Raw genomic sequence first — 26,023 nt, forward strand, 5'->3', positions numbered from 1 at the left:
TGAGTGCTCACTGGAAGGACAGATTCTGAAGCTGAGGCTCCAATACTTTGGCCACCTCATGAGAAGAGAAGACTCCCTGGAAAAGACCCTGATGTTGGGAAAGATGGAGGGCGCAAGGAGAAGGGGACGACAGAGGATGAGATGGTTGGACAGTGTTCTGGAAGTTACCAGCATGAGTTTGACCAAACTGCGGGAGGCAGTGGAAGACAGGAGTGCCTGGCATGCTCTGGTCCATGGGGTCACGAAAAGTTGGACACGACTAAATGACTAAACAACAACAACAAGAGCCTGTATAGAGTCCTTGAGTAGTTTCTCTATTGGTAGGAGAAAAGAACAGAGGCCAACCAGAGAAAATTGAGAAGCAAGGCAGCTAGTAAGCCTGATCTTTATTAACTGTTGCAACAGGGTGTTCACAACCACATGCAGGAGGCAGGAAGGACCCAGAACAATGGTGCACAAACCCTAATATAGACTTTTGAAGTTGCCCACCCTTTAGCCAGAGACCACCCCCCAAAACATCACACGTACATCACAGAAGGAGGCGGGCTACAGTAGAAATACATAACAAGGGGCCGTCTACAATACAAATCCTGTCTGGCAGGATACTGATAATGGTCACTTGATTGCTTCACCTGGGCAGCCTGGGCATTCCTCTTGAGATGCTAAATAGCTCACCCTATTCATATACCCTTAAGACAGGTAAGCAAAAGACAATGGAGAGTCTTTCCCATTTCCTTCCTCCTTGCAGAGAAATATCTGAAGTCAGTTTGGGAGAGCCAAAATGGTTTCAGGACTGCTCTCCTGTACTATTTCAGACACGCGGTTCATTTACTCATGTATGTGTTTGCCTTGTAGATTTTTGAACATAGGATTTTTATATATGAGACCTTGGAATTCCTATAACACCTAATTTCTCTGTGTCTGCTCTGAGTAAAACTCAGCTGAGTACCAGCCACTATACCTTGGAAACGAATAGGTCGTTATGTGCCCAAAAGGTACTTAGGCCTTGTCCACACAATACCTCTGAAGCACATTTAAAGCACATTATTTCCTGCAAAGCATTCTGGGCGCTGTAGTGTACACCTCATGGCTTCCTGCAAATCTCCCCTCTCACCTCCTGCAACTCACCATGTTGTAGCTGCATCTGCTGTAGGTATTCCTCTCACAGATATGGTGGACCTTGATTGCTGGTCCCCACTGGAACTCATAGTGTGAATGATGAAGGTAACTGATTGGGGCATTTTAGTGATTTTCACCTGGACACTGTTTCTGACCGCTGTCACATCAGTGATGAGAAAAACTTCTAGCCTGAGCTTCTGTGTGTATATTTGGAAGCAAGTCTGGGATAGCTCAGCTGGTAGAGCATGAGAGTCATGGGTTTGAGCCCAACATCGGGCAAAAGATCTCTGCATTGCAGCGGGGTTGGACTAGATGACCCTTGTGACCCTTCTGATTCTATGTCCCACTGTGATCAAGAGGCTTTATTCCCTAGAGCAACCTTCCCCTACCTGGTGCCTTCCAGATGTTTTGGATACAAGTCTCAATGTCCTGCCAATCTAAGGGCTTACCTTTATCACTTATCCTATTGCCCTGCTCTTTCCAGGCATAGGTAAAGGTAAAGGGACCCCTGACCATTAGGTCCAGTCGTGGCCGATCTGGGGTTGCGGCGCTCATCTCGCTTTATTGGCCGAGGGAGCAGGCGTACAGCTTCTGGGTCATGTGGCCAGCATGACTAAGCCGCTTCTGGCGAACCAGAGCAGCACACAGAAACGCCGTTTACCTTCCCGCCAGAGCAGTACCTATTTATCTACTTGCACTTTGACGGGCTTTCAAACTGCTAGGTTGGCAGGAGCAGGGACCAAGCAACAGGAGCTCACCCCGTCGCAGGGATTCGAACTGCCAACCTTCTGATCGGCAAGTCCAAGGCTCTGTGGTTTAACCCACAGCACCACCCGCGTCCCTTTCCAGGCATAGGCTCCTGCATAAAAGTTCTGTGTCTGTGTTTTTTTGCCTCCGAACTTTCCCACCCCCACCCCCCTATTTAGCGCTCAATTGTAGCAAGCACCAATTCGGGTTTTCTGCAGACTGCCATTTGCTCCGACTGAGCTTTAGAGAGTGGGTTTTTGCAGGGGGAAAGCTCTGGAGTGAAAAGGAAAAGGGGCTCTCGTATATGGAGCTTTAAAGTGTGGACTATGCTTGAAAAGAGTGGAGGAAAGGAAGTGTGGATAAGCCCTAAGTCTATAAAACATTTTACATCAGCTGCAGCTTCCGAACACTCTTCAAGGGCTTACGCAGAACACATTGTGGTAATCTAAATGGGAAGTGGCTTCGGCATGCCTCAGGCTAGCTGGTACATAGGCACTCATAGGCGCCGACTCGATGGGGCTTGAGGGGGCCCGAGCCCCCTCAAAAATTCGTTTGGGGGGGCTCCGCCCCCCCAATAATCTCCGGCGCCCCTCCAGCAGAGCGCCATCGCCGCCCCTCCCCCAGCCCAAAATGCACAGGGTCGGGCTGCATGCCTCCTGCCCTCCCTCCCGAGCAAAAGCTCCACCCAATTTCCGCTCCAGAGCTGATTAATAGGCGCAGCACGCTCTCCCCTATTTGCTCACGAGGAGGCGGCGCCACTTTATTTGCATATTCATGAGCTTATTTATTATTCATGAGCTTTCCCGGGCCCCCCCAATATTTTTTATAAGTCCGCGTCCCTGTAGGCACTTCATCCTCATCACGACTCTCAGATTGTTTTTCTTACTCATTGCTAACACCCAATGTTCACTTTCATAAGACACTCAGGATCCCCCCCCAGTGAGTGTTATGCATTAAAGCTGCAGTCCTGGGAGCAGTTCCAACTGAACTCATTGGAGCTTACTTCTGTGTAGACATGTGTAGTACAGTGGTACCTCTGGTTACGAACTTAATTCGTTCCGGAGGTCTTAACCCAAAACCGTTCTTAACATGAGGTGCACTTTCACTAATGGGGGTCTCCCACTGCTGCCACACGACTCCCATTCACATCCTGGGGCAAAGTTCACAACCGGGAGCATCTACCTCTGGGTTAGCGGAGCTCGTTACCCAAAGCGTTCATAATGAGGATGGTACATAACCCGAGGTTCCACTGTATAGTATTGCACTGTAAGGAGTCACTAATCTCTTAAAAGAACTTTATACTAAATAGTGGACCCCGATATGATTCTATACCTCCTATGTTAGGTTGGCCGACTTTTAAGAGCAGTATCTTGGCTTCAAATCTTATGCATTATATGAAATTAGCATTTCATATAATGCTAATTGGTTGGCACTCAGAATAGTTTTCATAGCTCAGTCATGCCTTTCGAGGGAAAAAGCTGTTATACAACGGACAAATCATCATAAATGACTGATGCAAAAGGTCAAACTTATATAACTAGCTATTGATGGGCACAATCCATTTTTATTACATGGCTGTATAGTTATGGTTATACAAGTGGCCGTCATGCATATCTAGCAGAAAAGAACGCTGTTTTATTAACAGGGAGAAGAATATCTTCAGTTCTTTTACAGAAAATCGTGCCTCTTGAAACTGGAATAACTGTTACTAGAAGAAGAAGAAGAGTTTGGATTTGATATCCCGCCTTTCACTCCCCTTCAGGAGTCTCAAAGCGGCTAACATTCTCCTTTCCCTTCCTCCCCCACAACAAACACTCTGTGAGGTGAGTGGGGCTGAGAGACTTCACAGAAGTGTGACTGGCCCAAGGTCACCCAGCAGCTGCATGTGGAGGAGCGGAGACACGAACCCGGTTTCCCAGATTACGTGACTACCGCTCTTAACCACTACACCACACTGGCTCTCACTAATTCCATGAAGTACTCATAACTGAGGAGGGGATTTGATTATGTACAAAACAATATGAGAACCAAAACGCATTCATTCTTCAAAATTCACACTTCTCTGAATTTTGCAATCTAGTTCTCCAACCAATGTTTGCAGAACGGCATATGTCAGGGGGTAAATGTGCATTAAAATGATGATAGTGAAGTTAACATGCAAAAAAGCATGATGTCAGGAGAAATTGCTTGCACAAATCTGTGGCATTAGGAGAAAATTGCCTCTGATGTGGGACTACAATTCCCATCATCCATGCTGGCCGAGAGTTGTAGTCTAAAACGTTTGGAGGAGCCCAGGTTGTTTTGCGCATTCTGGAGGCCAGAGGCCTAGTTCATTTACTTCCATATGTTCCGGGTTCTGTCAATCCTATAATTGGCACAGACTTCTTGGGATTGCAAAATTCCTTATTCATATGGTCCTGGTCCTCTTACCTGCTCTGGGACACCCTGCTAGGTCCTCCTCCTGTTTATGCACGTGCATGGAGGAATGTTGGGATCTGTCGTTTTTGAGAGAGCATGTCACTCTTCTCTCTTGTCTCTCAAACCACAAACTCCATCTTGCAGAAGCTCCATTGTAGCATTTGGGGAACACCAGCTCACTGTTCAAAGCATTGCTTATTCTCACCTGCTTCTGTTGGGCTCTAGCCCAATCACACGGGATCTGGGCACAGAGATGCAGGGAAAGAAGTCTGCATAAGCATCCTGAAGGAGGATGGTTATACATTTAGCCTTAATTTCCCCTTCACAGTTGCTGCCTTCCAGCCTGAGGACCTTCAGGCCATGTCCTGCTGGGGTCCTCCTGGCTTAGCAACAGGACGGAATTGGGTGTGTTATTGAATACCAGTAAGTTCTTCCACGCATCCTGGGCTACTCCTGCGGCACTATCAGCTCTCAGACAAGAGAAAGTGAGCCTCTGGGCTCGCCCTTCCCTAAGCAGACCTTTCACCCCTCCCTTAATTGCAGCTGGAAAGGGGAGGGGTGAGCTGCCTCCTTTACAAGGCCCTACAATAGGACTTGCCTGGGAGACTGAGAGAGGAAGTGGGAGAACCTAGCTGGCTCTGTGGATTAGCGCTTTATGCCACAGAAAGTGGTCCCTTGGGTGCCCCAGTCAGGGGGAAGACTTTGCCTTCTTGCAAGCTGTTCAAAAGACTAGAATTGAAGCTTCACCGGACAGCGTTTCTTCAACCTTCTCTAGCTTTTAATATCCTTATCTGCTGCTGCCTCTTACGCACAAAAGGTAAGTCCAAAGTTGACTTCTGAGAACAGTTCTCCAAAAAAGCTTTCTTGCTTTTTAAAATTTTATTTTAAATGTGGGGCTTTTCCCCCTCAAGCACACCATGGGTGAAGAAGGGAGAATATTAACTATGCGCTATAGTTACACGACCGAAACAGAACAGGCATGTTTCACAGCTGCTTCAACCTGCTATTTCTGATAGCAAGGCAGAAATTGGGGCAATTTGGACCTGTTGCCTAGTCCCTATGCCGATTATTCCGACTCAAAGGTAGTTTTTAATCTGAGAACGGGATTCACAGATTGAGGTTAAAAGGAAACCGAGACTTAAAACCAGCCTCTAAGGTGGAAAGTGGCTAACACAGGAGGGATCCACTACGTTTCTCAGAATGACGGGAATATATAATTGGGTGCAAATGAGTGCAATCTGGGCAGAAACAGAAGTCTTGGTGACTGAAACGTATTCAGAACTAATATGAGCATTAGATGGATTCTGAATTTTTAAAATCTTGGATGCAAATGCCCCTGTGTTAGGGGACTAAGAAATAGATTCATAACAGAAACTTTTGAATTGTCGATTCACAGTTCTTCAAAAAAATATGTGAACCAAACAACAGACATCCTTCAAAATCTGCAGTACTGTGAATTTTATGGTGCACTTGTTCAACCAACAAAGAACATATTACATGTAGGGTAAAATGTGCATAGAAATGCATATACTGCTGACAACGGAAAGAGAAATGTATTATGTTGCTGTAAATTCCTTGCAAAATGTACACAGTAGGCAAAATTGCTTTAAAATTTACTTTAAGAGAAATGTGCCCTAAAACGCTGATTATTTTTTGGTGAGGACTTTTCACACAAGAAATATGACAAAGAGTGGGGAAATCAGAGAAACAGAAATCAACAGGATTTACCTATTCTTTTAAGTATAGGAAACATTAGTATTTTTCTTTTTAATGGACTGATTCCAATTTCTTTAAAGTCAGAAAGAATTAAGCAACTTCCCTGGGAGACGACCAGCGCTTATCTAATGTATCTTAAAAATAAAATCAATGTGAGGGCAGCTAAGCAGCATAAGAGATATTATTCCCCCTGCTCCCCTGAATTAGTTTAAGATTTTTTTGGCTAAATTATATCTGGTATATTGTGAGGGAAACAACTTGAATTTTCTTGGAAATGCAGGCTGCTTTCTCTCTCTCTCTCTCTCTCTCTCTATATATATATATATATATATATATTTGTTGCTTAAATAATGTGGACACTAAAGTGTAGATTTAACTACTGTATTTTTCGCTCTATAAGACACACCAGACCACAAGACGCACCCAGTTTTTGGAGGAGGAAAACAAGAAAAAAAATATTCTGAATCTCAGAATCCAGAACAGCAAGAGGGATCGATGCGCAGTGAAAGCAGCAACCCCTCTTGCTGTTCTGGCTTCTGGGATAGCTGCGCAGCCTGCATTCGCTCCATAAGACGCACACACATTTCCCCTTACTTTTTAGGAGGGAAAAAGTGAGTCTTATAGAGCAAAAAATACAGTAACTACCAGGAGTGTCATTTAAATGAGCTTTTTTTTAAAAAAAGCTGGTAATTCAAACATAAATATTTCAGGTACTTTAAATGTATATTGAATTTTAAAATGGCCCATCTGTTTCCAATTCCCTGTAAACAACATTCAAAAGTAACACACACAAAACTAACAGCAATGCTCATGAGCTGTTTGTAGGTTTCCCAAAGGAAACTGTTTGGCTGCTGGGCAAAGACAATGATAGATTGGATGGGCCTTTGGGCTCATCCAGTGGTTCTTGAACTTTTTTTTCCTGGGTCATGCTTTCAGAATAGAAATTTGCTCGCCACACCAAATTTTTTTACTGATAAGAAATACATGGGAAAACAAAAACAAACAGCTCTTAGCAGTTCTTGATTCATAACATAGAACACAACTACTTTGTAATATGATCGTGGGACACCTAGAAAGCATAAAATGATTATTTTTGAACTGTGCTACACTGAAATGTTTAAATGTTTCTTTGTTTACTCCTGCCGCACCATTTGAGAACAGCTTCCTTATATGCTATGCATGCTGACCCACAGGTAAGTCCCACTGTTTTCAACGGGGCTTTCTCCTGGGAAAGTGTGCATAAGATTTCAGCCTGAAAAGCATTCTTAGTATTATATGAGAAAAATCCATTTAGCCTTGCTCCCCACACCCCCAATATTACACCCAAAATTTATCTGCAGTTTGGGCAGGTGTAGCAGTTTTTAATAGGCCATTTAAAATAGGTGAGAGAAGGGCTGTCCTGCCTGCTACTTCTGTATATTTTTAAAAGGAGATGTGCTATATGCTATTGAAATCTGATGTGCTATATGCGCACATCATTCTTCTGGATGCTTGCGTTATGATTAATGCAACGAAGTATGTGGTCCTTAGTTATGCAGGCTGCAGTCTTTTACTGTTTTGTCCCAGGGCAAGCAAAGCAGTGCCTTCTCCAATATGCTGATTCTGGTCTCTGATATCCTCTGTTGAGGTTCTGCTGTTGACTTATAGTGGCGACACTGAAGGTCTTTTCTGTGGAACCATCATTTCCCAAGGTTTTCAGGGCTTTATATGTCATTGACTAAGCCTTGAATTCAGACTAAAAACAAATGGGCAGCTGCTGATGACTGAAGGATAGAAGGGACTGTCAGTCTCGGTTCTCTTAGTTCCGTATTTTTGTCCTGTTATTAAATTCAGTTCTCCACATTTTGCAGCAATTTGCGATCGGAAAAATCCTTATGGAAATTTTAGTGCAAATTTCTCCTTTAACAGCAGTTTTCACTAATGTACACATTTCATCCTTTTTTTGCACAGCTTCTCCTAATAATACTCATTTTCCCCTTTAAAAATGTTTGGTTGGAGCGCTGCATAGCAAATTTGGACAAGTGCAAATTTCAAAACTTTGTTTTGGTTGGATAGCTGTGTTTTGCTTGGCATCATGAGTAGCCCTACATAGTGTGTTGAAATAACTGGGCATTTTCTCACTGATCTGCCTCTCCCATTTCCATACCCATTTATTTCATTCACCCTAATTTCAGTCTCCTTTAGGCAGCAAACTTGCAGGCAGTGTCTATATTTCATATCTTACATAAAGCGCTTCAGTGCCTTCACTACAATAAATGAATAATACTAGGGTACAGCATATTTTCTCAGTATTGGCACTATCCAGTAAACATTAGACAATGAAAGCAGCAGACTAACATCTCTCAATGAGCTTAGTGGGACTGATTATCACTATTTTGTGGGATTCGATTGTGTTCATACTGGAAATCTATGCTTCTGCAACTAAAATGGATTTAAGTGCCCTGATGAAACAAATCCATGTTTTAAAAACGATCTTTTTGCAAGGAGGAGAGTGATGGGGAAATACTCTACACTTAAGAAGTGTGGGATACGCACTGATTTGCAAAAACTCATATAAGCTTTGTGCATGCAAATTGGGATGAATGCTCGCTGCCATATAACCTCCCTGCAAACGGTGTTATTTCTTTCCTGGAATTCCTATGGAGAAATAACATTCACTGCATCAATATGACAAACTCTCTGGTTACAAAAGCTATAGCAAGTCAGAATGGATGGGATAAACCTCTAGGATAGCACACACATACACGCAAACTAACACAAATATCAAAAGCAGAGGAACTAAATCAGTAAAATGTCTAGGGATATGGCACAAATGATTCAATAGAAATTCTCAAAATCAACCAAGAGCTATTATATATTAAAAAACTGAGAAATATTTGAAATGTTGGAAATCTCTGTGTATATCCTGGATTGATAGGATATCAGTAATTAAAATGAATATGCATCCCTAAACCCTGTTTTTGCCCATAAATATTCCTCTATTCAAGGAATATTTATAAGCAAAACCAATATTTCCCCCTTCTTTTATTTTCTAAAATTTGCAGATAAAAATAGATAAAAGTGAAAACATATTCCTGTTATCGTTTTCTTTAATAATTTTAGACAAATAGCAAAAGCGCTTATTGAACTTTATATAGTCAAAGAACCCACATAGAATAGCAGCAAAAATCATATTCCTTAAAAAAGTAGAAAGAGGAGTGGTGGTTCCTAATACTGTAATCTGTTACCAAGCAGCAAAATATAGCTTCTCTTTAGGATTCGTTATTTCCAGTAAAACAACAGAAGCAGAAGAACAATTCTCCTGAATAAAGAATTTAAAAGTCTGTTAATGAGGGGCAGCTTGGAGCCACCTGAATATTGTTGCTTATATTGTCTCTGTTCATCTTGTGGTTCACAGGGATAAAGCACCTCCGGAAAGATGGCTCAGAACCCACAAGTTGGCATCCCCATGTCCGAGACCAGTACAAACGGCATCCCAGGCAAGAAGCAGATGAAAGCCAGCACAGTCACTTTTCACAACATCTGGTACAGAGTGAAGACAAAGTCTGGCTTCATAGGTTGCCGAAAAACAGTTGAGAAAGACATTTTGAGAGACATCAAGTACGTATTTCTCAGCCTGAATGTGCACTCACTTTCCATATGTATGTGTGTGTATACTTTGAGAGGGTCCCCTGTGTTTCTCCTACATTATCTTAGTAATCCTTACAACAGCCCTGTTTTGTAGGCCAGTATTATTATCCCCATATTACAGATCAAGGGCAGTGCCTGAGTTCATGAAGGATGGGTGCCAAATATTCTGACAAACCAGCCACAACCAAGTTCCTTATCTGCTGGCCTAGCATCAGCGAAGACCAGACCCTGCGAAATCCACTGAGAACTTGGGTGATATAAGTTAGGAAGAGGAGACTGAAATGGTTTCAGAGTTCATTGCACTATCCAAAGCCCTTTCAGTGGACAATTTTTGCCTTAGAAAGCACAGGTGGAGGAAGGGTGGCCCTTTGGCAGGTACGTGATGGCAGTGCTAACAGATCTTCTGCCTAAGATGGCATGGCAAACTTTCTGTGGGAATCGCTGGATCTAAAATGGCAGCCACCGCTGTAGAAATCTGCCAATGCTCGCTTATTGACCTGTGTCGGGAACAAAAATTGATCAAGCAAACACGGCTGTGGTTGCAAATGGTGCGTAATTGACTGTGAAGTTCAATGCTACATGAGAACAGACAGTAATACGACTATGAATAATTAACCGAATTATATTGTTCCCTGTGTGAAAGGTAACAGGGGGCCACACCCTACGGAATATTTGGTAGCTTGCCCTTAGATAAACTGAAATAATGTGTTATGAAAGCAGTTGTTATTAACCCTAGGGACCCATAGGGTTGATTTGTAAGTTTCAGGGATGCCCCATGGATCTGCAATCAGTGCTGGATTAACTCTAGGCGTCCCCCCCACAACATGCATGTGATTGACTCGCGCATGACCACATACGCATGCAGTGCTGGGAATAAATAAATCGATTCAGACTTGGAATTGGCAGCAGAGCGCTGGAGAGTCCTTGTGGAGCCCGAAGAGTACTTCAGCGAGGGCAGAGGAAGCCTTGAAAAGACCGGAGGCACAGCTGGAGGGAGAGAACTTAATTATACCACATTGTGCTCCTTGAAGTAAAGGTGCAATACAACTGTAATCATAATAATAAAGTATATATGTATGCTATCTTGAAGGACAGCTTGTCCAGATTGCCGCTGTAATGTTAACTCGCAGGGGCATTTTTGAGACCATTGTATGGATGCACTTTTTAAGGCCTTTAGCCTTTTCAAACCCAGGCTTCGAATCAATCTGCAGCTTGAGTTTGACCAATAGAAGCAATGTACTGAAGGCAAAACAACTCACAAGAAATGTGCTGGTTTTATGTTGCAGTGGGATAATGCGGCCTGGACTGAACGCAATCCTGGGGCCAACCGGCTGTGGCAAGTCTTCGTAAGTCTTGTGGCAGTGAGCAAAAGCGGCTACATGTTAACTTGGCTCTAATTCATACCCTTGACTAAAAGAAAGCCCTCCAGGCAGAAAACATGGCTTCATATATTGAAGCCCAGAAGGGGTTCATAGTCTGGTCTAAAATAATTTTGCTGGAGGATCAGCCTCTTTCCTGCAATTCTGGTATAATGTTGTGAGCATGTCCTCAGTTACGTTTCTCAGTGGGACTAGCTAAACGATGCTGATTATGCTATTATGGTCTTGACAGAGGCAGACAGAGGAGCAGAGCAGTCTATAAACTGAGTCAAGACATCTGTGTGAACAAACTGCAAGTTATGTTCAACACACAGGGCTGGATTCATCTACTCTGTTCTGCTAGCAGAAGCCGGCAGAATGACTCCGGCTAAAATAACACACACACACACACACACACACACACACACTTTCTTATGGAGGACTGGGAGACTGCCCAGAACAGCACTGGAGGGAGGAGAGATCATCCCATCGGTTAACAGGGTGTGTTGAAATTTTCAGCTTTCAATTTCCCCAAATGAGTGGTGCTAAAAAGTTGTAACGTGGCTTGGGAATTCAAAAGATATTTTGGTTAAATGAATAGAAATTAGTTTTTTTTCTTGGGAACTAGAATGATGGGTTTCAGGAGCCAACACCATCGGCAGAGCATGATGGTGGGTTCAAGTTCGTGGGTTCAAGCCTCACGTTGCGCGAAAGATTCCTGCGTTGCAGGGGGCTGAATTAGATGACCCTCGTGGTCTCTTCTAAGTCTACAATTCTATGGTTCTATGAATTTGGTGATCTGTGCTTTTTAAAATAAAACTCTTAAATGGCAGCCACACCAGGGAAAAGCGCAATCAGATCAGAACCATGGGGGGGGGGATTTAACTTCTTTCCCTCCATACCTTGGGCCTGATAAAAATCCTCCCCAGCTACACTTTTGCACTGGAGAGAAGCTTTCCTCTTGTCCACATAGTTGCTTTTGGAAAGGGTTGGGATGAGTTATTTCCATTAAAATTGTGCACAATCAAATCCAGTTTGACTCCCAGTGTGCTTTAACAACAACAACAACAACAAAAAACATTGTGTGGGTGGGTGGGGGGAGTCCTGTGTGATATAGTTCTGCCTTTTTCTTCTAGACTACTGGATATTTTAGCTGCAAGGAAAGATCCCCATGGCTTGAGTGGAGACGTTCTAATCAATGGAGCCCCTCAACCTGCCAATTTCAAATGTATCTCTGGATATGTTGTGCAGGTAAGCCACCGATAGTCTCTGACTCTGTTTATTTTACCCTTTACAAAACCCAGTGTTAAAATCGGGATTGCCCAGTCCCGATGCATAGTCCCAGTTTGCTTTATGCAAATGTTGCAGAGCATGGAATAGAGAAGGTTTGCCTGGAGCTGTGCGCGTGATTTGTGGCTTTGGTATGTGAACTGGAGCTCCTGATTTGAGTTGCGTATCTATCTGTTTCCTTTGGATTTGTCCAGGATGATGTGGTCATGGGGACCTTGACCGTGAGGGAGAACTTCCAGTTCTCAGCTGCCCTCCGATTACCGAAGACTGTGAGGGAGCAGGAAAAGGAGGATAGGATCAATCAGATCCTCAAGGAGCTGGGCTTGACAAAAGTGGCAGATTCAAAGGTATCATCATTGCTTCTCCAAAACTATGTCCCACACTTACTAAATTCCGGGATAAAAACTATACAAACAAGACACTACAGAAAAAAATTAAGAATTTCAGAGGTGAATATTTTTTGAACAATATACCTATTGCACTGAAATTGACAACAGGACAGTGAAAATGGATTCTACATGCCCTAATGGTGGCCAAGAGATTGATACTGATGGATTGGAAGAATAGAGATATGATTCCTCTTAATCAATGGCTTGACAACATGGCCATGTTTGCAAAATATGGATAGCTTATAGATGCAGACTGTCTTTGAATACAATATTTGAAATGGGTTTACACAGAAGATATTAGGTTATTGACAATTATATGTGTGTTAGGATAATAAGAATATACATATTTGTATATTAATGTATGGTAATGTAAGGGGTTTTTTTTCGTTCTCACTTTCTTTCCCCCTTCTCTATCATTATAAATGAGATTCTTCTAATGAAATATTAATCTTTATTATTTTAAACGTTTATTTATATGGCACAATCAACATACCTAATATCGCTCAAGTTCTTGTTTTGCATTAGGTTGGAACCCAGTTCATTCGTGGCATATCGGGGGGAGAGAGGAAACGAACCAATATTGGCATGGAGCTGATTACTGATCCTGCAATCTTGTTCTTAGATGAGCCAACCACTGGGCTGGATGCCAGCACAGCCAATGCTGTCCTGCTACTCCTGAAAAGGTAATTGCTAGAAAAGGTACTGCGTGTCTTTGGCCGTGCATGGGATGAAATAATAGCGCTTTCTTCAGCATTGGTGCAACGAACTGTGATGCCCAAAGTACGATTCTTGTGTGAGCCACGGGGATTTAGTGGATAAGGCTGGGATTGGGATGGAGAGACCACCTGTGTCTAGAGTTTTACTTAGCCATGTTATTTATGCTAGGAAACAACAATGCTTGCAATAAGTTACCTGAACCAGGGTGGGGGGAGGTAGACGGAAAGGCAACCTATTCTTCCCTTCCTGATTCCTTCTTGACGAACTGCTTGTTGATATGTAGATTGTTTCTCATGCTTTACTTCTTTCCTGCTTCTCCAAATCAGTTATTGTTAACTTCTTGAATCCGTGCTGGCCACATGTAAGATTGAGCTGACATGTGGCTTTGTTTGCCATAAATAATAAACCTTGCTTTCGTCTTTCAACCAGCCATCAGTCTTACTTGACTATTAAATTCTGCATTTCACTGCAATATATACCAGACACCACAATTTATTTAAAATTATTTATGTGCCACTGTACATACAATGTATTGCAGGGATTTCCAAATGTAATAATAATAATAATAATAATAATAATAATAATAATAATAATAATAATTTATACCCTGCTCATCTGGCTGAGTTTCCCCAGCCACTCTGAGCGGCTTCCAACAAAATATTAAAATACAGTAGTCCAAAATATTAAAGCACAACAGTAAACCAAGACTTCTCTAAAACCAGTCAAAAAAGTAAAAACAATATAGCAAAACTGCCAGAAAACAGAGGATGAGGTAGTCAACTTCAGCTTTAAAAGGCCAGATGGGACAAATAGTTTTCTGCAGAAAAGTGACAAGAACTTCTCTTGGAAGGCACAATTGCAAAAACGAGGGCCAAACCTAGCTTCCCCGTGAGATGGAATCCTGAGCAGGGCATCATCGGAAGATCTTAAGTGCCGGGAAGTTTTGTATGGAAGGAGGCATTCTCCCTAGATAATCGAGACCCAAACTGGTTAGACTTACATGGTGAATTTGGGTCAGTCACTCCCTCTGAGCCTGCCCCAACTCACAGGTTTTTGTTGAGCTAGGGGAACCCGTCTGTGCTTTCCAGAGGTACTTTGGGGGAAAGTCATATACCGTACAGTAAATAAACAAGGTTTTGTTAAATAGGTTTAGTGTTTTTCAGAGAATCAATCTTGAAGTGCAGTAACAGCACTTGATATTTTTTTTTGAATAGTTCTTTGATGGGACTTACAATACTCCCAGCCTCATAACAAGACAAAAGGGGAAAGTACGGTGATAATAAATGCAAACTGTGTAGCTGCTGAAAGAATGGACTAGGTCCCTTTTTTTCTGCGGCTCACCGGACATTGGGGAATTGTAGCCAGCCTTTAACAAGTCTCATTTTCCTGGAGGTGTGCAATGCATTCATAATCTCTTTCTTCACAGGTATGCAGTTGAGCAGGTATTATGGAAGTGCAGAAGCAGGCACACTTCAAGAAGTATTAGCAACCTAACAATATTAAAAACCCTAACCCCACTTCCAAGCCGTTTCTGACAGCCTACTCCCAGGTTTAGCTTGCCATACAGCAGATCCGGTGTTAGAAACTGAGATAGGAGCAAAATGGCACCTTAAACCTAGGTTATGGGCGCAACAACGGAATGTCTAGGCATGCTTTTTTAATAACGAGAATACAAAGCTGAAAATGAATGAACTGCAGCTAAAATATTATGTCCATTTTTCACATGGTCTAGTCCTTCCCCTGCCCACTCCCCTAATATTCTTAAGAGGGGTCTCTTTTCTAGCCTTCAGAGAGCAGCTGGAAGTAGGGAGGCAGGAAAATGTCCTCTTTTCCTTCCACTCTGCAGTTTTAATCTGAAATCTTAGGCGCAGTACTGCACCCAGAGCTCAGAAACTGCTCGTGCTCATGAAATTCCCTGTCACAAAATGTGCCTAGAACAATGGGAGTTTTGAACACTGAGCAGAGCTGGAAAAAAGGCAGAAGCTATCTGGTGGGCTAAATCAGGGAGGGAAATCAGCTTCTTAGGTAGCTGGAACATCAATTCAGGGCCCATTATGCAAGTAGTCATAGTTACTGGGCTATGGAGAAGAGAAGCGGTGGGGCAGCACAGAGAGAGGTGGTCTCTTCACTTTGCACAGCTGTATGCTGAGAATTTTGACCTATGATGAATTGCAGGGGTTTTTTTTTAGCTTGCAGATTTTGAATGGGTAACACCATGTTTTACAAAACCTTAAGCCGGTTGACACCTTTCTTACTGCCTTCCCTGTTCAGGATGGCCAGGCAAGGGAAAACAATCATCTTTTCCATCCACCAACCTCGCTACTCCATATTCCGACTGTTTGATAAATTGACCTTACTGGCAGCAGGCAGGATGCTTTATCATGGACCAGCTCAGAACGCCATAGAATTTTTCAAATCCAGTGGTAAGGTTTCAGAAGACTCTCTACTGAACATAGTGGGGACTGCTATATGTGAGCATATCTCCCCGTTGTTGTTTTGTTAAAGTCAGCTCAATTTGGCTTTGCTACAGGGGAGCGGGTGGATGTATTTATTACAATCGCCTAGTCTTGAAGTTACCAAAGCATGGACGGCTGCAGGCTGTTTGATAATCTGGAGACAATTTGGGGGCTGGGAACAGATCTGAAGATTTTGAATACACGATCCCAAGTACTTTGCAATACATTTTCACCACCTGCTTATTGAAAGACCTGCAAGCCTTTTATTTCTTTGTAGGTTATGAGTGTGAACCGTACAACAACCCTGCTGACTTCTTTCTGGATGTCATTAATGGAGACTCGACGGCTGTGGCTTCAAACAAGACGGGTGAAATTGAAATAGGTGTGCAAAACACAGTTTCTTTGTTAGAGTCATTCTGCGTTGATTAGCTTTGCCATAGAGAAATCGCTCCTGTACGATACCATACAGAGACTACTGGTTTGTATAGTGCCGGTGCCAGCACAACAATCTATTCAGAGATCATACCCATCTGTTGTGCAGATTACGGCATTCAGCTGTGCATCCGTGTGCATTCAACGTACCGCCTACCTCCCACTGGTACTGACACACGGTGAAGTCTCAGCACCTACAATCCGACAGAGCATAAGACCCTTAATCTCAGGGTCGTGGGTTAGAGCCCCACACTGGGCGAAAGATTCCTGCATAGCAGGGGGTTGGACTAGACCCTTGTGGTCGCTTCCAGCTCTGCAGTTCTATGATTCTATAAATAACTGTTATTATTTATAGATCAGAGCAACAAAGAGCTGGTTTCAAACCAGCCTGACAAGGAAGCTCAAACCCTGTCCAGGCAGCAGTGAAGTGTTGCCGAGCTACCACTGCATCCAGACCCGTTACTCATGCTAGCAGGGGCATAAGTAGGCATAAATCCCTGTGTGAGCCTGGAGTTGGTGCAGCAATTGGACCTGATGCTGTCAAATGATGGCAGTTGGGTTGGCTGGGGAGCTAGCACATCCTGGGCCTGCTTAGCCGGTCCCTGCTGCATTTTGGTGCTTTCTGTATGCTGCTGCTGGTGATGTGGACCTGCTAATAGTTCTTCTGCCCACTCACATGCTTGGAAAGGGGAAACTGCCCTTGTAGAGTGACTCTGGTGTTACTTTGTGGTTGGAGGACACCAAAGGCCTCCACTCAATCCAAAACCACCTCATCCTGGCACAAAGAGGGTTGGGATTGCAATTGAATGGCTTAGGACCAGGATACCTGGAGGACTGGCTCCTATCATACAACTCTGGTCATTCCTTTAGGGCAGTGGTGGCCAAACTCGGCCCTCGGACTACAATTCCCATCATCCCTGACCACTGGTTCTGTTAGCTAGGGATGATGGGAGTTGTAGTCCCAAAACATCTGGAGGGCCGAGTTTGGCCACCACTGCTTTAGGGTCAGGCTGAACATGGGACAGGGTCTTCTTCTCTATCACCATGTCCCAACTTTGGAATGTCACCTGAGAGATCAAGTACATGTGAAAAGTATCTCGGTGTCTTAGTTGACCACAAAATGACCATGGGCCACCAATGGCTACAAAAAGAAGAAGAAGCTATTCCAGTCTTAGGCTGCATTAGCAGACAAATTCATGGAAGATCTACTTATCAACAGCTACTAGGGATGATGGCCATGCTCTGCTTCCACAGGAATGCTTCTGAATCCCAGTTGCTGGAAACCGCAGGAGGGAAGAATGCTCTTGGCTTGAGTCCTACTTGTGGGTTTCCCATGGGTATCTGCTGAGAACAGGATGTTGGGCTAGGTGGGCAATTGAGGCTCTTCCTGTGTCCGTTTCATTCAAACAGTGGACCAAACTGAAAGCGAAGAGCAAAGCACCTCTTTGGATGGTATGAACCCTAGTCCACAAAAGCTTATGTCATGTAAAGTAAAGGTAAAGGGACCCCTGACTGTTCAGTCCAGTTGCGAACGACTCTAGGGTTGCAGCGCTCATCTCGCTTTATTGGCCGAGGGAGCCGGCGTACAGCTTCCGGGTCATGTGGCCAGCATGACTAAGCCGCTTCTGGCGAACCAGAGCAGCGCATGGAAACGCCGTTTACCTTCCCGCCAGAGCGGTACCTATTTATCTACTTGCACTTGGTGCTTTTGAACTGCTAGGTTGGCAGGAGTAGGCACCGAACAACGGCAGCTCACCCCGTCACAGGGATTCGAACCGCCGACCTTCTGATCGGCAAGCCCTAGGCTCTGTGGTTTAGACCACAGCGCTACCTGCGTCATATAAAGTACTCGGCCTTTATGTTATGCTACATTTTGTGTTTTGTGCTCTAGCTCAACTCCCATAGATCCAGAAGACCATGTTAAATGTATTTCTCCATCTCTCCAAAGATAACATTGACGAACACATCAGTCGTGATCAGACACTGGCAGAGAAATTGGCAGAAAAGTATTCCAGTTCCACTTACTACCAAGAAACCAAAGCAGAATTAGAGAGGCTGTCTTTGGGAAGCCAGAGGGAGACCTCTTTCCGAGAAATCACCTACTCCACTCCCTTCTTTCACCAGCTCAAGTGGGTCTCTAAACGCACATTCAAAAATCTGCTAGGCAACCCTCAAGCCTCCATAGCACAGGTAATACTAGTCATTTAAAATGCTTTCTTCATTAATCTACACCCCAGTGATACAATACTTGCATTGACATGTGCAGCTAGTGAGTTACTGTTGTGCACACGTTGATTGCACAAGAAATAACCTTAAGCTGTTGGAGGCTTCCAGGTGTAGAGAATGGCAGAAATAACAAATGGATACCAGAATGCACCAGTGTTTTTCCATAGATGCTGGAATATTTCACCCGGAGCCATGATGACCACCCCACATTTTGTTTTGGAGATGGTAGTTTGCATGACTATATTAGAAGATGCTCACCTAAACTATTTCTTTATTTATGAGATTTCTTTCCCTCTCTTTCCATTAAATATTGCAATGGAATTAAAAAACAGAACCAATAAACTGAAGCGGTTAAAATAACCAGCATCTACACCAGTAAAAACCAGCAGCAGAAACAAGAGGTTCCATGACATTCACACAAGCCACTAAAATTCCTAGGGGAACGGGTATGTTTTGAGTTGCCGCTGAAACAACAGTAGTGTAGGCGCAGTGCTATTTTTTTAGAAAAAGAGGCGGCAGAACTCACCACGAACGCCTCACTTGTTCTCTTATAATGGCAATGGGGCCTACCTGAGTGGTGCCAGAATTGAGTTCCGGTGGGAAAAAGCCCTGTGTAGGTGTCATCCATACCTCTGGGGGAAGAGCATGCCGAAGTCTGGGGGGCAAACACAGAGAAGGCCCTATCTTGTTTTACCTTTGTCTGTTGCTTTGAATAACCAGAAGTCTCTCTCTTAAGTTTCTTGTTTTCTGTCTCCTTCCACCTTGCCACAAGGTTTTCTGTTCATAGACTTTAGAATAATAATAATAATAAATTAATTACTAAATACAGTGGTACCTCAGGTTAAGTACTTAATTCGTTCCGGAGGTCCGTTCTTAACCTGAAACTGTTCTTAACCTGAAGCACCACTTTAGCTAATGGGGCCTCCCACTGCTGCCGTGCTGCCGGAGCATGATTTCTGTTCTCATCCTGAAGCAAAGTTCTTAACCTGAAGCACTATTTCTGGGTTAGCGGAGTCTGTAACCTGAAGCGTATGTAACCTGAGTTACCACTGTAGTAGCTATCCTGGTCTCCAGCTCCATATTGGGAAGCAACACCCATTTCACTGAAGAGACCTGCGTATTGGGCCAAAAATACATACTGTGTCCCATGATTGGCGCCTACACAGAGGGCAGGGAAAGAGGGCGTTGGCAAAAGCAGGGGATACGAGGATGCCTTAGGGCAGTGGTTCTCAACCTGTGGGTCCCCAGATGTTGTTGAACTACAACTCCCATCACCCCTAGCTAGCAAGGCCAGAGCTCAGGGATGATGGGCGTTGTAGTCCAACAACATCTAGGGACCCACAGGTTGAGAAAGGCTGCCTTAGGGGAAGAGGAGACTGGCTCTGAGGGCGAGGATCACCTGGAAGAGGCTTGTTCAGTGGGAAAGTGACAGGGAGGACGAAGACTGCCGGAGGTTGGGGGGACATTGCAGAGAGCAGCAGCAGGGACTTGGTGGAATGAATATGGGACCGGTGGAAGAATTGATCGAAGCAAAAAAGGAGCCCAAATGCCCCCCTCCCCACCACTACTGTCACCTCGGCCTGTAGGCAGGCAAGGAGGGAAGAAGGGAATTGTTCGGCTGCGTGCACATAGCAGCTTGGAGAGAATGACAGCTAAACACAGGTGGGGAACGTCTGAGGGAATGCCGGGGAGAGTTACAGCTGAACCTAGGTGGAGAACGCCTGAGGTAATGTTCACAGCTGTGCCTGGCCAGGCTAGGATGGGGCTGGAAGCAAAGAGCATGTGATTTCTGCACCTGCAGTTGACTCAGCTGACTGTAGCTCTCGCCCATCACTCCTCCCTGGAAGAGTACTTTAAAGAGAAAGCGTCCCTCAGGCTGAAAAAAAAGTTCCCCACTTGGTTTTAACCACATAGTCCCGACCTTTTAAACTGGTATGATGAATTGACATGTTTGCTGCCAGTTCCCTTCATTGTTTATATAGAGGTATGCATAAAAAAGGAGAAAATAAAAAGGTTCCCCACATCTGGTTAAAAGAGTGGCAGATTTGAAGTGGTGAACAAGTGAATGTTGCTTATCCCAAATCAGCTTTAAGCCTGTATTTTCCCCAGCTGCATTTATGCTGAGCCCCAACAAATATGCATCTGGGTGTCCTGAAGGAGGAAGATTATCTTGGGGAGGGGAGCGCAGGAGGAAGACCACGAGAAGGCTTACGTTTCTCCCACCTTTGCGCTTCAGATGTTCAGCAAACCTCTTTGGCCCTTAGAGGTTGGGGCTCTATAAAACATCTAATTAGATCCATTTGATTCCTTCTTAAACTTTTGCTGTCCACAAGCCAAAAATCTCCTCAGAATCCTAGAATTACGGCCTTTGATTCCATGTGTATGTTGATATTATGGAGATCTCTCTTAATTGCTTTGTAAAAGCTTGACCTTGTGACAAGAATAATGCCCTTTTAGAGCTTTTTAATCTTCCAGGGTTAACGGTCCTGACTCCCCAGCCCCTCCAATCGTTTTGATCTCCCTAACCTCATTAGGAATGGATTTGAAATGCGGTCTCCAAATGCCCTACAGTTCTTTTTTAATCTTCTCAATTGGGCCTTGCTATGATCCTTGTTTTCTACTACAATTGGCTTAGTGCTTGGATTATCCCTGGCATTTGGTCCTTTCGGCAGGTTCTTAACATCACGGTACCATGTATGGAGGGCCCTCTGTTACGTTTGAGGGCTGCTCTTGCCAAACTGCCTGATACCATCACATTGGCCGCGGTTTTAATCATTCATACTTAATGCTTGATATGCGGTCTCAACCATTCTGGCAGTACCAGCCCAATACATTCTGAGTCCAAACGGTGTCCTACCCACGATGGTCAAAAGCATCCCTTCGTCAATCTGGTGCACCTCCAACCTCCCATCAGCCCCAGCCAGCATGACCAATGGCCAGGAATGATGGGAGTTGTAGTCCAACAACATTAGGGTGGCAGGTTAGAGAAGCCTTCATGGAGTCATTCGGTCATTCAAACACTAATCCTTTCCTTCAGCTGTCACTTCCGCCCCTGGTATAGCCTTGTGTGCTCCAAGTACATTAGTATACCAGTAGATACTTCATCAGCTAAAAAGAGAAAAAAATGTTTACCTTATATCACACTTTATAATACAGGAGTACCTTGTGTTACAAACTAAGGTTACCAGACGTCCCCGTTTCCCAGGGACAGTCCTCAGATTTATAAATCAGTCCCCTGATAAAATCCTCTCATTCCTACTGAAGTTGAAAAGTTTCCCCGGATTCATTGAAAAAAATCTGGTATCCTTATTACAAACACCTTGGGTTGCAAACACTTCGGGTTATAGACTCTGCTAGCCCGGAAATAGTACCTCGGGTTCAGAACTTTATCTCAGGATGAGAACAGAAATCGCGCAGTAGCGGTGTGGCGGCAGCGGGAGGCCCCATTAGCTAAAGTGGTACCTCAGGTTAAGAATAGTTTTAGGTTAAGAACAGACCTCCAGAACGAATTAAGTTCGTAATCAGAGGTACCACTTTAATAATAAAAAACCCTTCTCAACCAGGGTTTCCCAAACTTGGACTACAACTCCCATGATCCCTAGCTAGCAGGGCCAGTGGTCAAGGATGAAGGGAATTGTAGTCCAAAAAAAGGCTGGAGACTCAAGTTTGGGAAACCCTATTCTGAACCTATTTGGGCTGCCTTGAATCAACACCCTTCTTCAAAGTTTGCTGCATACATCATCACAGGCCACTGCCAGTTATGATACTTATTTTATCATTAATATTATTTTATTAATGATATCAATATTATTTTATTTCAAATGTAGATCATGCTAAGAAACCAAATAATAAAAACACACTGGGGCTGCAATTCTATGTCCCAGGCTTGGGAGGAAGCCCCTTTGCATTCCAGGAACTTACTTCCGAGTAGATATGAATAGAATTCTATTGCACTGTAAAAAAAAGAATACCAAAAAAACACCAAAACAATCGTTCACCCACAAAATACATAGCAGCAGATGAGACCTCAGTAAAACAGCCATAATCCTAAAAATAAAAGTCAATTGCAAAATATAAACAGCTTGAGCTGATTTCAAATGCCTCCTTAAAGAAAAAGGCACGTGTCTGGTATGCCGTTTCTCAGGCTGCAGCAGGTTTAACCTGCTAAATTCCAAAGTTCTATATGAAACCATGATAACTTAATATGGTGCTTGCGGTGGTTTTTAGCTGCTGGAGGGTGTTTCATTGCTAATGACAAGTCCAATTTTCAGAAGGAATTTGATTTGTATTTGTCTTCAATTTTGTAGTTGACAGCTAGTGATTTTTGCACTCGACTGTATGCGATATAACACTGCTGTATATTTTGTTTATGTTTCAGCTCTGTGTTACCGTTTTCCTGGCAGCAGTCGTAGGTGCCATATTCTTTGGGGTAACGAATGATACTACTGGTTTGCAGAACAGGTGAGCAATCCGGGGGCTGTGTGAGGAGAAAATGGCGGCAGTTTTTGATCCTAGAGAAATCTTCAGACTTCTTAAGCCAGTGTGGTGTTGTGGTTAAGAGTGCTAGACTCGTAATCTGGTGAACTGGGTTCGCATCTCCGCTCCTCCACATGCAGCTGCTGGGTGACCTTGGGCCAGTCACACTTCTCTGAAGTCTCTCAGCCCCACTCACCTCACAGAGTGTTTGTTGTGGGGGAGGAAGGGAAAGGAGAACGTTAGCCGATTTGAGACTCCTTCAGGTAGTGATAAAGCGGGATATCAAACCCAAACTCTTCTTCTAAGAAGATAAGAAGATCAGGCTGGATCAGGCCCACGGCCCATCTCACACCAGCATCACAGTTTGCCTGTGGGAAACCAGCAAGCAGAATCTGAGTTCAAGAGCCCTTTCTGCCCTCCTGTGGTTTCCTGCAACTATAAGCATTCATAAGCATTGCTGCCTCCGATTTTGAAGCTTGAAATTCAGCTCCTGTCAATTGAAAAACACAGCCTGTAAAACAAAGACTAGCTTCTGCTTGGACTTTATACATCTCTTTTATTCTTTAACTGGATAGGACTGCTAACCAGCCAGTATCTTAGTGCTCCGTCTTGTAAAAGCAAGCGATGGCAGCTCCTCCTTTAAATTTCTGACTTCCACCAGATGTCAAAGAGAAAAACAACTACCAGATTTTTAGAAGAAGAGGAGGAGTTTGGATTTGATATCCCGCCTTTCACTCCTCTTCAGGAGTCTCAAAGCGGCTAACATTCTCCTTTCCCTTCCTCCCCCACAACAAACACTCTGTGAGGTGAGTGGGGCTGAGAGACTTCAAAGAAGTGTGACTGGCCCAAGGTCACCCAGTAGCTGCATGTGGAGGAGCGGAGACACGAACCCGGTTCCCCAGATTACGAGTCTATCACTCTTAACCACTACACCACACTGGCTCTCCTAGAAGACATCGGAATGCAGCCCTGTTTAGGGAAGCTTTTAATGTTTAATAGGTTATTGTATTTTAATATTCCGTTGGAAGCCGCCCAGAGTGGCTGGAGAAACCCAGCCAGATGGGCGGGGTATATATTAATAATAATAATAATTTGGCGCCTCCCATTCTGCCTCAACTTACCTCCTAAGAGGCTAGTATCTTTAACATAAATTGGCAGCTGCCCAAGGGCATACACTGTAAATGCCTGTTTTCTACCAGAAATGGAGGTTATAGCTCTTTTCCCGGTGGGTGAGGCAGTGGTGAAGATGAGAACATGGGATCGTCCAAGGATGAGCTTGCTAAAAAAAGTGGGTTTCGGGGAGGAAAGAGGATCCTTTTTGTGAATATCAAATATTTTTTCAAAGGCTTTATGGTGACAATCTGTATTTTTCCCCACCCCCCATAGAATTGGTGCTATGTTCTTTATGACCACCAACCAGTGTTTCAGCAGCATTTCCGCTATTGAGCTTTTTGTTGTGGAGAAGAAGATATTCATGTAAGTAGAACACTGCTGAACAGGCAACACTGTATATTATTATTATTTGCCTTATTTATTTGTTTATTTTATTTATTTATTTCAAGAATCATCTTTCTTACCCGCCCTTCACCATAAGGTCCCAGGGCAGGTTGCAATTTAAAAATGCAATATTAAAACAAGTTCAAAACATATTAAGAGTCACAGGAATAGAGTGGGTCCTAATATATAAGGCCAGGAGACAAAACTACATAATAAAGGTCCTGGACACACCTCTGTGGAGAGGTAATTTTACAGTATAGGGAGGGTTTTTTAATGTTTGATGTCTTATTATGTTTTTATACCTGTTGGAAGTCGCAGAGTGGCTGGGGCAACCCAGCCAGGTGGGTGGGGTACAAATAATAAAATTATTATTACAGCATAGGGTCCACCCTCTTCCAGGCCGCTCCCCCCCCAAAAAATAAATAAATTCTGATGGTAGTGAACTACCAAGAGTTCTACCCTATGCTGATCTTAACACCCAAGAAGTTCTAAAGCGAAGGAGACAGTCTTACAGTGTAACTACAAACTACAATTTCCAGCCTCCCCTGAGAAGAGAAGTAACTGTTTTACATCTCCGGTCTGCATGACCCCAATGTATATTTTTATGGTAATTTTTTTAAAAAAAACGATTTAATCCCTAGCATAACATTTTCTTAAAAGACTGATAAATAAGACTGAAAAGACGTAGAGTTTTTGGGGGGATGATTTTATTATGGCAACATCAAAGTTTTGTCAAACTGCATACAATGTATCTCGGTTGTTTACTGTGTGAAATTATTTCAGTACTTTAAAACTTTACCTGGTAATATTGTACTGTTTATATTCATAGACATGAGTACATCAGTGGATACTACCGAATTTCTGCATATTTCTTCTCAAAGCTAATGGCTGATTTAATACCCATGAGGACTTTACCAAGCATTATCTTCACCAGCATTGTTTATTTCATGTTAGGTAAGTATGTTGTCCTTGAAGCTATGCAACAGAGCTTGCCAAGTGGATCCTGCAAGAAAATTTTGTCATGTGCAAATGCTCCTGTTCCGCTTTCCAGCCCATCAACCCTACGCATTAGGATATTCCATCCCTCCATCACCAGGGCTTTTTTTCAGCTGGAACTTGCCAGAACTTGCACTTCTTAGGTGGGCGCTATTGCCATTATAAGAGAACAAGGGAGGAGTTAATGGTGAGTTCCGGCACCTCTTTTTCAAGAAAAATAGCACTCTCTGGCACCCAAACTGCAGCCGCTCTGCTTCCAGTGCCCATTGGCAGCTTGTTGCACCCTCAGTGCACTAGGCGCTGGTTGCAGAAGGATTCTGGAGGCAGTGGTTTCATCCGCAATATACTGCTGAGTGAAGCTGTCATCACCATCTGCCCCTTATATCGGTCCAGGGCGATATATTGCCCAGGCCTGTTCCAAAGGCCAGGTAATGTCTGAATGGGCCATTGGCAAGTCACGCTCTTTCAGCTTTCCACCTAAAACTAAAATAATATGAGCAACCTCATATTATTTGTTGTAAAGCTGCACAAGGAGTAGAAAGCATTTCGCCCATGC

General features: G+C 43.7%; 1 protein-coding gene across 4 annotated transcripts in view; it reads left to right on the plus strand.

The window, feature by feature from the left end:
- Positions 1–560: 560 nt before the first annotated feature.
- The window catches only part of LOC308594209 (broad substrate specificity ATP-binding cassette transporter ABCG2-like), a 33,200-nt gene continuing 7,737 nt past the window's right edge, over positions 561–26,023 (plus strand). Inside the window, exons 1-13 of one of the 4 annotated variants that reach the window (XM_081207087.1) lie at positions 561–699; positions 7,162–7,193; positions 9,398–9,600; positions 10,917–10,976; positions 12,125–12,239; positions 12,473–12,625; positions 13,193–13,350; positions 15,656–15,807; positions 16,118–16,222; positions 18,221–18,462; positions 22,877–22,959; positions 24,361–24,450; positions 25,301–25,425. In XM_081207087.1, the coding sequence (XP_081063213.1) occupies positions 9,419–9,600; positions 10,917–10,976; positions 12,125–12,239; positions 12,473–12,625; positions 13,193–13,350; positions 15,656–15,807; positions 16,118–16,222; positions 18,221–18,462; positions 22,877–22,959; positions 24,361–24,450; positions 25,301–25,425 (1,465 nt within the window). In that variant the 5' untranslated portion in view covers positions 561–699; positions 7,162–7,193; positions 9,398–9,418. Of the gene's footprint in view, positions 700–4,885; positions 5,102–7,161; positions 7,194–9,397; positions 9,601–10,916; positions 10,977–12,124; positions 12,240–12,472; positions 12,626–13,192; positions 13,351–15,655; positions 15,808–16,117; positions 16,223–18,220; positions 18,463–22,876; positions 22,960–24,360; positions 24,451–25,300; positions 25,426–26,023 lie in introns of those variants that run through there. The other 3 variants (XM_081207085.1, XM_081207086.1, XM_081207088.1) reach the window with 3 other exon arrangements.

The sequence above is a fragment of the Podarcis bocagei genome (assembly GCF_964188305.1).
Source record: "Podarcis bocagei genome assembly, chromosome: 9".
In the NCBI taxonomy this organism is placed as follows: Eukaryota; Metazoa; Chordata; class Lepidosauria; order Squamata; family Lacertidae; genus Podarcis; species Podarcis bocagei.